At 46.4% G+C, this 13,343-nt stretch overlaps 1 protein-coding gene across 1 annotated transcript in view; it reads left to right on the forward strand.

Annotated features, from left to right (window-relative positions):
- The window catches only part of LOC122935145, a 105,531-nt gene that overhangs the window by 42,360 nt on the left and 49,828 nt on the right, over positions 1 to 13,343 (forward strand). Inside the window, exon 2 of the mRNA XM_044290911.1 lies at positions 8,643 to 8,834. Coding sequence (XP_044146846.1) covers positions 8,643 to 8,834 — 192 coding nt within the window. The remainder of the gene's footprint in view (positions 1 to 8,642; positions 8,835 to 13,343) is intronic.

Here is a 13,343-nt window from a genome sequence, read left to right on the forward strand (position 1 = left end):
CATAGCAGAGCTGCACTTCAAGCTGCCATCTAGCTCCGGTGCAGGCTCCGCCCCCCCCCCGAGTTGCCCACATTTTAACGTGTGCGGACTACTGGGATGCCACCCTGCTGGATCCCCGGTACAAAGACAATGTGCCCACCTTACTTCCTGCACTGGAGCGTGATAGGAAGATGCGCGAGTACAAGCGCACATTGGTAGACGCGCTACTGAGAGCATTCCCAAATGTCACAGGGGAACAAGTGGAAGCCCAAGGCGAAGGCAGAGGAGGAGCAAGAGGTCGCCAACGCAGCTGTGTAACGGCCAGCTCCTCTGAGGGCAGGGTTAGCATGGCAGAGATGTGGAAAAGTTTTGTCAACACGCCTCAGCTAACTGCACCACCACCTGATACGGAACGTGTTAGCAGAAGGCAACGCTTTACTAACATGGTGGAACAGTACGTGTGCACACCCCTCCACGTACTGACTGATGGTTCGGCCCCCTTCAACTTCTGGGTCTCCAAATTGTCCACGTGGCCAGAGCTAGCCTTTTATGGCTTGGAGGTTTTGTCTGAACGTGTATTCAGCACGGCAGGGGGCGTCATTACAGACAAACGCAGCCGCCTGTCTACAGCCAATGTGGACAAGCTGACGTTCATAAAAATGAACCAGGCATGGATCCCACAGGACCTGTCCATCCCTTGTTCAGATTAGACATTTATAACTACCTCCCCTTAACCATATATTATTGTACTCCAGGGCATTTCCTCATTCAATCCTCTTTTTATTTTCATTTTACCATTATATTGCGGGGCAACCCAAAGTTGAATGAACCTCTCCTCTGTCTGGGTGCCGGGGCCTAAAAATATCTGACAGTGGCCTGTTCCAGTGTTGGGTGACATGAAGCCTGATTCTCTGCTATGACATGAAGCCTGAATCTCTGCTATGGGACCTCTCTCCTCTGTCTGGGTGCCGGGGCCTAACAATATCTGACAGTGGCCTGTTCCAGTGGTGGGTGACATGAAGCCTGATTCTCTGCTATGACATGAAGCCTGATTCTCTGCTATGGGACCTCTCTCCTCTGTCTGGGTGCTGGGGCCTAAAAATATCTGACAGTGGCCTATTCCAGTGTTGGGTGACATGAAGCATGATTCTCTGCTATGACATGAAGCCTGATTCTCTGCTATGGGACCTCTCTCCTCTGTCTGGGTGCCGGGGCCTAAAAATATCTGACAGTGGCCTGTTCCAGTGGTGGGTGACATGAAGCCTGATTTTCTGCTATGACATGAAGCCTGATTCTCTGCTATGGGACCTCTCTCTTCTGTCTGGGTACCGGGGCCTAAATATCTGACAATGGCCTGTTCCAATGGTGGGTGACGTGAAGCCTGATTCTCTGCTATGACATGAAGCCTGAATCTCTGCTATGGGACCTCTCTCCTCTGTCTTGGAGCCGGGGCCTAAAAATATCTGACAAATGCCTGTTCCAGTTGTGGGTGACATGAAGCCTGATTCTCTGCTATGACATGAAGCCTGATTCTCTGCTATGGGACCTCTCTCCTCTGTCTGGGTGACGGGGCCTAAAAATATCTGACAGTGGCCTGTTCCAGTTGTGGGTGACATGAAGCCTGATTTTCTGCTATGACATGAAGCCTGATTCTCTACTATGGGACCTCTCTCCTCTGTCTGGGTGACGGGGCCTAAAAATATCTGACAGTGGCCTGTTCCAGTGGTGGGTGACATGAAGCCTGATTCTCTGCTATGACATGAAGCCTGATTCTCTGCTATGACATGAAGCCTGATTCTCTGCTATGGGACCTCTGTCTGGGTGCCGGGGCCTAAAAATATCTGACAGTGGCCTGTTCCAGTGTTAAGTGACATGAAGCCAGATTCTCTGCTATGACATGAAGCCAGATTCTCTGCTATGGGACCTCTCTCCTCTGTCTGGGTGCCGGGGCCTAAAAATATCTGACAGTGGCCTGTTCCAGTGGTGGGTGACATGAAGCCTGATTCTCTGCTATGACATGAAGCCTGATTCTCTGCTATGGGACATCTTTCTTCTGTCTGGGTGCCGGGGCCTAAATATCTGACAATGGCCTGTTCCAATGGTGGGTGACGTGAAGCCTGATACTCTGCTATGACATGAAGCCTGATTCTCTGCAATGGGACCTCTCTCCTCTGTCTGGGTGTCGGGGCCTAAATATCTGACAGTGGCCTGTTCCAGTGGTGGGTGACATGAAGCCTGATTCTCTGCTATGGGACCTCTCTCCAATTGATATTGGTTAATTTTTATTTATTTTATTTTTATTTCGATTCATTTCTATATCTACATTTGTTTGCAGGGGATTTACCTACATTTTGCTGCCTTTTGCAGCCCTCTAGACCTTTCCTGGGCTGTTTTACAGCCTTTTTAGTGACGAAAAGTACGGGTCCCCATTGACTTCAATGGGGTTCGGGTTCGGGGCGAAGTTCGGGTCGAGTTCGGATCCCGAAACTGAACATTTCCGAGAAGTTCGGCCAAACTTCTCGAACCCGAACATCCAGGTGTTCGCTCAACTCTAATAATGACCCCCCTGTATTATTATAATATATAATGGCCCCCTCTGTATTATTAGGATATATAATGGCCCATTATATATCCTAATATTACAGAGGTGCCATTATATATTATACAGAGGGGGCCATTATATATAATAATAACTAATAATAATAAAACTCTGCATAGATGAGACGCGGCTGAAAGAAGGTGTCATGGCAGTCTTATCTCCGAATGAAGACGCTGAGGAAAGTCTACTTCGCAGGAGATGTCACTGGATGGATGAGGTATGTGCTGCTGTATTCTCCTGTATATTTTGTAGTGATGTATGTAATGTCCAAACACATATTTGTTTCACTGTAGGGTTGGGGGGTGGATTAAGATTTTGCCCCACCCTGAATCATCCTGACCCCAGACTTCAGGTCACACTGTGCGTGTTCTGAATTCTGGGGCCTTATACCCATCTACTAAATCATCTGTACTTAGAGAGTTAACACCATGTTATCTGCGGTGTTATATAGGACTGCTACATTATCTGTAAAAGGGGCGTGTACACAGGTTGGGAGTGGGGGTGCAATACATGGCTACGCCACTGGGTAAAATGTAGAAATGGCAGCAGAAGAAGGGGAGGTGACAGCAGGAGTCACAGCGAGAGGCCTGAGCCCCCGGTGACATCTAGCAATCGTGTCTTGACCAGCAACCCTGCAGTGCTTGAATGGTTGACTCTGTCTTCTACTTTGTCGCAAGTGACATCGGACACCCCCAGCCATACTGAAAGCAGGCCCTATGCCCACACCTGTCCTGAACCTCTGTCATTTTCAGTTACCTCAGCTCGAGAAGCATTATACGCCATAGGCTCGGATCCACTTTTCAGCAAGGATGAGCTTCTAGAGGACAGTTAGCAGTTACTGCCCAGCCGAGGTCTGGAGGAGACATCCACTTCCTCCGGTAGGTAGGCAAGTAGAGATGATGAGAGTCGCATAAGAGCTTGTGTTGGAAGCTGTCAGACTCCTGACCCTGAGACCTTTGAGGGGGACATCAGTGACTTGCAGACAGTAGCGAATGATGATGTAGCCGATTGCACTTGGGAGCCGGATGAAGAAGGGGCTTCATCATCATCAAGAGAAGAGGGTGGCAGCTTGCGCGTAAGGCAGGGGCTGAGCCACCAAGGTCGTAGCGTGGCCATGAGTTAGCAGGGTGGCAGCAGTGGGAGGTGGCAGCAGTGGGAGGTCAGGAGCCAAACGTGCCTGGGGTAGACCACCAGATTCACAGGAGCCTACCTGCTGGAAAGTAGCGGTGCAGGGGTTCACAGAGGCAGATGTAGCAGGCAGTCAACGTGGAGTGTTCGGGGGAAAATGCCATACTTGGTGGTGTGGCAGTTTTTCGTCATACCGCCTGAGGAGGTAAACATGGCCATTTGCCAAATCTGTGGGCAGTAGGTGAAGCATGGCCAGTGAAGCGTGGCCAGTGAACCAATGTTGGCACCATGGCCCAGCGTCAACACATGCATCATCACCATAAAGTGACCTGGGAGAACCTTGGCTTCCATGTAGTTAGTGGTTCAGCCTGCCGTAGCAACCACTGCATCACCCAGTGGCCCACACCCCTTTTCCTCAGCCGAAGGGAGCTGACTGTCCTTCCCATCATCTACTGGTCCTGTTGCTCCTGCTCCTCATCCTCCTACTCCTCGTCAGTCATTTCCCCAGCAATTGATCACCGAAGCGATTGCCAAGAGACAACATTATGCATGCACTCATCCTATGGCGCAGAAGCTGAACATGCTCCTGGCCAAGTTGCTGGTACTGCAGTCCCTCCCTTTCCAAGTGGTGGACTCTGCACCTTTTAGAGACTGATGGCTTGTGCCGAGCCGAGGTGGAGAGCCACAATCCGTCATTTCTTTGCAAAGAATGCAGTACGAGCCCTGCACACACACGTATGTTGAACAAAAAGTGGGCCAGTCCTTGAGCCTGTCGGTGTCCGCTAAAGTGCATGGCAGCGCTGACGTGTGGACAATATATGTCCTTTACTTCCCACTGGGTAAATGTGGTTCCTGCCCAGCCACACCAGTAGCTTGGCCAGTTGACGCTGTTGCCGCCTCCATGTTCTCACACCGTTGGTCCTGCAACAATGTCCGTCTATGCCTCCTCATCCTGCACTGTGTTCTCAGCCTCCACCACAAGGATAATTCAGAGTGCTCCTCCAGCATATCACATGTGCATGGCATGGGTGTGCCATGCTGTTCTGCACTTAGTTTTCCAGGGGAGGAATTGATCCGTGTCCTTCATCAAAAATCAAATCCTGGCTTTCTCCGCGACAACTCAAAATCGGAACCATGATTACCGACTATGGGAAGAACATGGTGTCGGCAGTGCATTAAGGAGGGCTGAGCCATGTGCCCTGCAGGGCACACGTGTTTATTCTGATTGTAAAGAGGTTCCTGAAGTTTTCTGCCCATCTGCATGACATCCTAGAAACTGTGCATTAACTTTAGCCAGTCTTACACTGCAAAGTACACCCTCCTTGAGCTGCAAAGGCATAATGGCGTTCCCCAAAACAGGCTGATATGCAATGTTTCCACCAATTAGAAATCCACCCTCCATATGTTGGACCGACTATATGAACAGAGAAATGCCATAGATGATTTCTTGATGATACAGGCAGACAGAGATACTTCCCTATGTAACTTCAATGTTATCCAGTGGCAGCTCATGCGTGACACCTGCCTTTTCCTAGGGCCCTTTGAGGAGGCCACTTTATTTGTCAGTAGCCAGGACTACGGGATGAACAGCATCATTAAACTGCTTCATGTCCTTTAACAGATGCTGATAAATCTGTCTGGAACGGGGACAGGAGACGTGGCGTCTACATCTCACTACCACATGAGCCCTATTGGGGCTAAACTGAAGGAGGAGGACATTTGCACACAAGCAATGTCTAGAGAAATGGGTAATTTTTCTGCACAGATGACAGGAGAGGAGGAGCAGGATGAGCAGGAGCAGCAGAAGGAGCTACAGGACAATGAGGAAGATGAGACAGATGACCCAGACCCACTGGGGTAGTATGCAGTGGAGATGGAGGCAGGGAGTCCCTCTGAGTCACTTTCGCAAATGGCACGATGCATGCTCAGTTGCTTGAGTAGTGACAGCCGAATTGTCACCATTCGGCAGAAGGATGACTTCTGGCTCTTCATTATGTTAGACCCTCGCTACTGGTCCAAAATGGGGGCCTTTTTTCCACCAGGTGAGAGGAAGGATAAACTTAACTACTATCGAGACATCCTATGTAGTCAGTTGGCCGCTGCCTATGTGCGCCGTCGCCCATCCACACAAGGGTCTGACTGGGGGGGCCCTCTGTTCTCACTGCCATGACTGCTGGGAGGGCGCAGGAGCAGTACCAGCTCCATCAGCAGCAACTTAAAGGGGTATTCCCATCACATACAATTGTCTGATAGGTGCAGGATCCGCCTCTGGGACCAGCAACTACAATGAGAATGGAGTGTGAAGAGCTGTGGCTGGAGGACTCCGGATTTCCCGGGGTCCATCTACCATCAAGTGCTGCTCCCATAGAAGTAAATTGGAGCACACGCACGGCCCCTGCTCCCATTCATTTCTATTAGACGGATGGAAATTTGGCGGCCCCATAGAAATAAATAAAGGGCGGCTGCGCATGCACAGTGCGCTCTCCGTTCATTTCCCTGCTCCATTCTCTATGTAAGTACGGGTCCCAGAGGTGGGATCTGCACCTATCAGACAATGGAGACATATCCTAGCGATATGCCCTTATTGTCTGAGATGGCAAAACCATTTTAAGTGTAGAGTCTCTGATAAGCAGTTTTCTTCACCCACCTAGTGAAGAAACTACTCACCAGCAGCAGCAGCTAGACATGGAGCAGAAACGAAACCAGCAGTTTGTGGCATACTTGAGTGCACCCCCTCGAAGATCCCCTGGACTACTGATCAGCCACACTTGATTTGTGGCCGCAACTGGCCAAGTTTGCCATTGACAACCTTTCCTGCCCGGCCAGTAGTGTGGCATCAGAGCGGGTGTTTAGTGCACTGGGGGCCATAGTTACCCAAAGGTGAACTCGCCTTTCCACCCAAAATGTGGAGAAACTGACCTTTGTGAAGATGAATCAGGCGTGGATCAGCCAGGCTTTTCATACACTAGGATTTTCATACACTAGTGCCTGATGCATCAGACTTGATCAGCCATTGTGCAACACCCAAACCGGAGAACTATCAGCATGGCCCACTCTGTGACTGGGCCACTGTGTTGACAACTAATGCAATTCCTCATGGGATTCCTCATGAGATTCCCACACTCACCACTCTCTGACTGGGTCACTGTGTTGACGACTCATGCAATTCCTTATGCAATTCCCAACCTCTCCACTCTGTGAGTGGTCCACTGTGTTGACTCCTCATGCTGTTGCCATCTCACCACTCGGTCAGGGAGGGCACTACTTGTTTCAGCGTGTAACAAAATTGGTACTGTGGAAATCTACGTGGAATCAGCTGACGACGGTGTAACAGGAGGGAACTCTTTTACACTATAGTAGGATCTTGGGCCTCTGCACAGTTCTTTATTCCTGGCGCTAACACTGACTTGTAAGGATAAGTTCACACTTGAGTTATTTGTTCAGTTTTGTCCCCGTAACTGACCAAATAAGTGAAGTGTGCAGTGATTCTAAGAGCGACGCCTGTCATCTGAGTGTCATATTGACTCACAGTAATGTTTGACTACCAAAGAGGGCTCCCTATCCATGTTTCTGCAAGGCATAATGTTCTTCATCAATATACATGCTCTATGCAGCCAGAAAATAGCCTTTTTTTTACGTGATTCGTCATAAATAAATTCTGATCAAATCAAATATTTTTGGAAAAATTCTACAAACCGACCATATGGAATTTTTTAGACATTCGCTCATCTCTATATGCCATGCTTGGTTCTGGTGCTGTATATATGCACCCTGCCTCGTTCTAGAATTACATTTATGTAATGGGCTTAATATGGAGCCATATCTATACTACTGCTGTATCTCAAATAGTAAATTAGTAAGGCCTTTTTATGTAAACCATGTACTAAAAGAAGCCACTCCTGTTTTGATGCTCTGTAAATCATTTGGAACAGCCTTTTTAAGTGAAACCAAATGGTACTGTTCCTTTAACAGCTCACAGTCAGAGGGAGAGTAAAGGAAGAGTAAAATATGTGTTACCTTGACTAAGCCTGTGCCCTCACTGAGAGACATTAACCAGTGATGGCCAGTTCGCAGTGTTCGCCTCTGAATACATGCGGGCTGCCATCTTGACTCACAAGTAGGGCGATGCACAGGTAAGCCCTTACCTGTGCCTGTGCCGCGAGCCGGTCTGAAATCAAATGCGGTCACTGGGAGCAGGCAGTTCAGAGAACAGCCGCCGGGGGGCCTTCATCGGGCTGTTCTCGGAACTGCCTGCTCCTGGTGATCGCATTTGTTTCAGACCGGCTCCTGGCACATGCACAGGTAAAGGCTTACCTGTGCATCGCCGGACTTGTGAGTAAATATGGCAGCCCGCATTTGTTCACTGGCGAACACTGTGAACTGGCCATCACTGACACTAACCACTAAGCCTGTTGCCTGTCAATGACTGTTGTAACCATACGCATGTTACTCCATATGAATCAACTAAAAGCAACCTTACTTACATTACAACTGCATCATCCTGATTCCTTCCACCATTCTAGAATGAGGAGCCACGCATACCTCTCTGGGCAAGAAAGATCCTTATACTTTTCTGTAAGGAAACTCAGCTATGATGATTCACCCTGCACACGCGGCTCTTTCTTCCTTCACTTCTGGGTCAAAGAGGACATATCAATATGATGTAGTAAATCTTAAATAACGGGTGTACAGGGTGCTCAGTTGTCCTGCTATTTGTAATGGGTTATCTTGCAATGACCAATACAAATCGCCCCATATTCCAGCTACCGTATGATACATCGTGAAAATGAAAAATAAGTACCGGTAATGATTTTTTTTAGGGGCGATGTAAATAGTAGAAGCATTGTCCATGAAGATGAGAAATGAGCCGGTTACGTGTGGGTTGTTACTTTTTATTAAGGAAATAAAATTCTGGTTTAATGTTCTATCTCTACAGATCAGCTATGGAGCGATGGATCCTGTCTTCAGTAACAAGCTCCTGTTTCCTTATTTCTATCGCACAGTCCCTGAAGAGTCCGCTCAGTATGAAGCCATTGTCCTACTACTGAAGCATTTTGGCTGGAGCTGGGTGGGGATGGTGACAGCAGATGATGAGAGCAGCCAACGAGCCAGCATGGAGCTCTACAATGTAATAACATTGAGTGGAGTCTGCATAGCTTACAGAGAATCTGTCGGTAATTTAGTTTATTTCCCGCGATCTATGGCCTACAGGAAGGTGTTATATCAAATGCAGAAGATGCCCTGCAACGTGATCATATTTGTTGGTAGCTCATATGGCTTATCATCACTGAACTTACTACTGTCTGATGACCTCAATCCTAGAAGGGTTATAATCATAATGTCACTTATTTTTCACGAAACGTTTATTGAATTCAGTACATTGCATACATCTTTTCAGATCACTCTTCAAAAAGGAAGAATTCCAGGATTACAAGAATATTTACTCACAGCCGGTCCTCTAAAATATCCAGAGGTTGAGCTGATGTTTGATTTATGGTATACTTATCTTTCTTGCAGCTCTGAACAGTATTTCGATGATAAACCATGTAATGAAAGAGATGTTCTAGGTAATGTGGATCGCTCCCGGTATGATGTAGACAATTTCCGTTACACATTCAGTGTGTACTCTGCAGTGTATATTGTGGCTTATGCCTTACATCATCTGATCTACTCACATAAAAGACAAGAACATCTCCAATTACTTACCATCCAACCTTCAAAGGACGCATGGAAGGTGAGATCTCCAGTGTGGAGACTTTTTCTGACTTATATCACCTAAAAAATGGCAGCTATATCTGCCAAATAATACAGATGACACCATTCAGATATTAGGTAGTGAGGATCAGGCCAGGGCTGTAACAGCAATAGATGCCACATGAGAAATTCCCGGTCAACTGCTGCATAGCGGGTGCTGGCATCCTCCCTAGTTAATTTTTGTTAATAATACTGTCATAGATCTGTTACTTTAAGATCTGGTATTACTAAGATCAAGACATGATGGATCACAGGGTCCTGATGTAAAGACAGGAATGTGCTGCTGGTCCACAGTATAGCAGAATAGGCAGAGAGGGCACGGACACCAGAGCTTGAATACAGTGCAAAACAGTTTGGTGACCGAGGTTTACGATGCCTTATTTAGCTCAGCTTTGACCATATACAGCCATTTAAGTACAATAATTAGATGTATTAACAGCACTGGTACCACCTTCATGATCTTCTCATCATCGGCACCATCTGTATCCGCACCTTGGCACTAGCACCACCTACATCAGCTTCTCTCTGTTCTACTGTATATACCCAGCAAAAAAGCTCATTTAGTAGTGATGAGCGGCAGGGGCTATATTATAATTTGTGATATTTCACAGATATTTGGGCAAATATTCATGATGCATTCGCAAATTTGCGAATTCTATATAATTTTTTGATTGCGAAAAATCGACATTGTAATATTTGCATAATGCGCGCAAAATACACTTTTGCTACATTTTCCAAGCTGCTAGAAGTTTCCTGAGACTGGAGAAAATGGTTGGCACGGCAGAACATTAAAAATGGCTTTATAAGCAGTTAGAGTGCTCCAATACATCCGCGATTGTGCTAATCGGCACTAATGATGCTAATTTTCACATTTTAGCAGGTCTGCATGTTTGTATGGACAGCAGAACCTATCACACTACCTAACACCCTACACTGCAACAGCTACGCTACAGGTCCTTCTAAAAAAATTAGCATATTGTGATAAAGTTCATTATTTTCTGTAATGTACTGATAAACATTAGACTTTCATATATTTTAGATTCATTACACACCAACTGAAGTAGTTCAAGCCTTTTATTGTTTTAATATTGATGATTTTGGCATACAGCTCATGAAAACCCAAATTTCCTATCTAAAAAAATTTGCATATCATGAAAAGGTTCTCTAAACGAGCTATTAACCTAATCATCTGAATCAACTAATTAACTCTAAACACCTGCAAAAGATTCCTGAGGCTTTTAAAAACTCCCAGGCCTGGTTCATTACTCAAAACCTGCAATCATGGGTAAGACTGCCGACCTGACTGCTGTCCAGAAGGCCATCATTGACACCCTCAAGCAAGAGGGTAAGACACAGAAAGACATGTCTGAAGGAATAGGCTGTTCCCAGAGTGCTGTATCAAGGCACCTCAGTGGGAAGTCTGTGGGAAGGAAAAAGAGTGGCAGAAAACGCTGCACAACGAGAAGAGGTGACCGGACCCTGAGGAAGATTGTGGAGAAGGACCGATTCCAGACCTTGGGGGACCTGCGATAGCAGTGGACTGAGTCTGGAGTAGAAACATCCAGAGCCACCGTGTACAGGCGTGTGCAGGAAATGGGCTACAGGTGCCGCATTCCCCAGAAACAGCGGCAGAAGCGCCTGACCTGGGCTACAGAGAAGCAGCACTGGACTGTTGCTCAGTGGTCCAAAGTACTTTTTTCGGATGAAAGCAAATTTTGCATGTCATTCGGAAATCAAGGTGCCAGAGTCTGGGGAGAGGGAAATGCCAAAATGCCTGAAGTCCAGTGTCAAGTACCCACAGTCAGTGATGGTCTGGGGTGCCATGTCAGCTGCTGGTGTTGGTCCACTGTGTTTTATCAAGGGCAGGGTCAATGCAGCTAGCTATCAGGAGATTTTGGAGCACTTCATGCTTCCATCTGCTGAAAATCTTTATGGAGATAAAGATTTCATTTTTCAGCACGACCTGGCACCTGCTCACAGTGCCAAAACCACTGGTAAATGGTTTACTGACCATGGTATTACTGTGCTCAATTGGCCTGCCAACTCTCCGGACCTGAACCCCATAGAGAATCTGTGGGATATTGGGAAGAGAAAGTTGAGAGACGCAAGACCCAACACTCTGGATGAGCTTAAGGCTGCTATCGAAGCATCCTGGGCCTCCATAACACCTCAGCAGTGCCACAGGCTGATTGCCTCCATGCCCGCCGCATTGAAGCAGTGATTTCTGCAAAAGGATTCCCGACCAAGTATTGAGTGCATAACTGAACATAATTATTTGAAGGTTGACTTTTTTTGTATTAAAAACACTTTTCTTTTATTGGTCGGATGAAATATGCTAAATTTTTGAGATAGGAAATTTGGGTTTTCATGAGCTGTATGCCAAAATCATCAATATTAAAACAATAAAAGGCTTGAACTACTTCAGTTGTGTGTAATGAATCTAAAATATATGAAAGTCTAATGTTTATCAGTACATTACAGAAAATAATTAACTTTATCACAATATGCTAATTTTCTGAGAAGGACCTGTATATCAGTATATAACCTACCATACACTGACTATCTCCCACTAACTATCTGTATTATATATACAAACCGGATTCCCAAAAAGTTGGGACACTATACAAATCGTGAATAAAAACTGAATGCAATGATGTGGAGATGGCAAATGTCTATATTTTATTTGTAATAGAACGTAGATGACAGATCAAACGTTTAATCCGAGTAAATGTATTATTTTAAAGGAAAAAGGCTGGAAAAAGTAAATTTGAGCATAACGAAGAGCTGGAAGACCAATTAACACTAATTAGGTCAATTGGCAACATGATTGGGTACAAAAAGAGCTTCTCAGAGTGGCAGTGTCTCTCAGAAGCCAAGATGGGTAGAGGATCACCAATTCCCACAATGTTGCGCAGAAAGATAGTGGAGCAATATCAGAAAGGTGTTACCCAGCGAAAAATTGCAAAGACTTTGCATCTATCATCATCAACTGTGCATAACATCATCCGAAGACTCAGAGAATCTGGAACAATCTCTGTGCGTAAGGGTCAAGGCCGTAAAACCGTACTGGATGCCCGTGATCTCCGGGCCCTTAAACAACACTGCACCACAAACAGGAATGCTACTGTAAAGGAAATCACAGAATGGGCTCAGGAATACTTCCAGAAACCATTGTCAGTGAACACAATCCACCGTGCCATCCGCCGTTGCCAGCTGAAACTCTACAGTGCAAAGAAGAAGCCATTTCTAAGCAAGATCCACAAGCTCAGGTGTTTTCACTGGGCCAGGGATCATTTAAAATGGAGTGTGGCAAAATGGAAGACTGTTCTGTGGTCAGACAAGTCACGATTCGAAGTTCTTTTTGGAAATCTGGGACGCCATGTCATCCGGACCAAAAAGGACAAGGACAACCCAAGTTGTTATCAACACTCAGTTCAGAAGCCTGCATCTCTGATGGTATGGGGTTGCATGAGTGCGTGTGGCATGGGCAGCTTGCATGTCTGGAAAGGCACCATCAATGCAGAAAAATATATTCAGGTTCTAGAACAACATCTGCTCCCATCCAGACGTCATCTCTTTCAGGGAAGACCCTGCATTTTTCAGCAAGATAATGCCAGACCACATTCTGCATCAATCACAACATCATGGCTGCGTTGGAGAAGGATCCGGATACTGAAATGGCCGGTCTGCAGTCCAGATCTTTCACCTATAGAGAACATTTGGCGCATTATAAAGAGGAAGGTGCAACAAAGAAGGCCCAAGACGATTGAACAGTTAGAGGCCTGTATTAGACAAGAATGGGAGAGCATTCCTATTTCTAAACTTGAGAAACTGGTCTCCTCGGTCCCCAGACGTCTGTTGAGTAACATAGTAACATAGTACA

The sequence above is a fragment of the Bufo gargarizans genome, chromosome 4, assembly GCF_014858855.1.
Source record: "Bufo gargarizans isolate SCDJY-AF-19 chromosome 4, ASM1485885v1, whole genome shotgun sequence".
In the NCBI taxonomy this organism is placed as follows: Eukaryota; Metazoa; Chordata; class Amphibia; order Anura; family Bufonidae; genus Bufo; species Bufo gargarizans.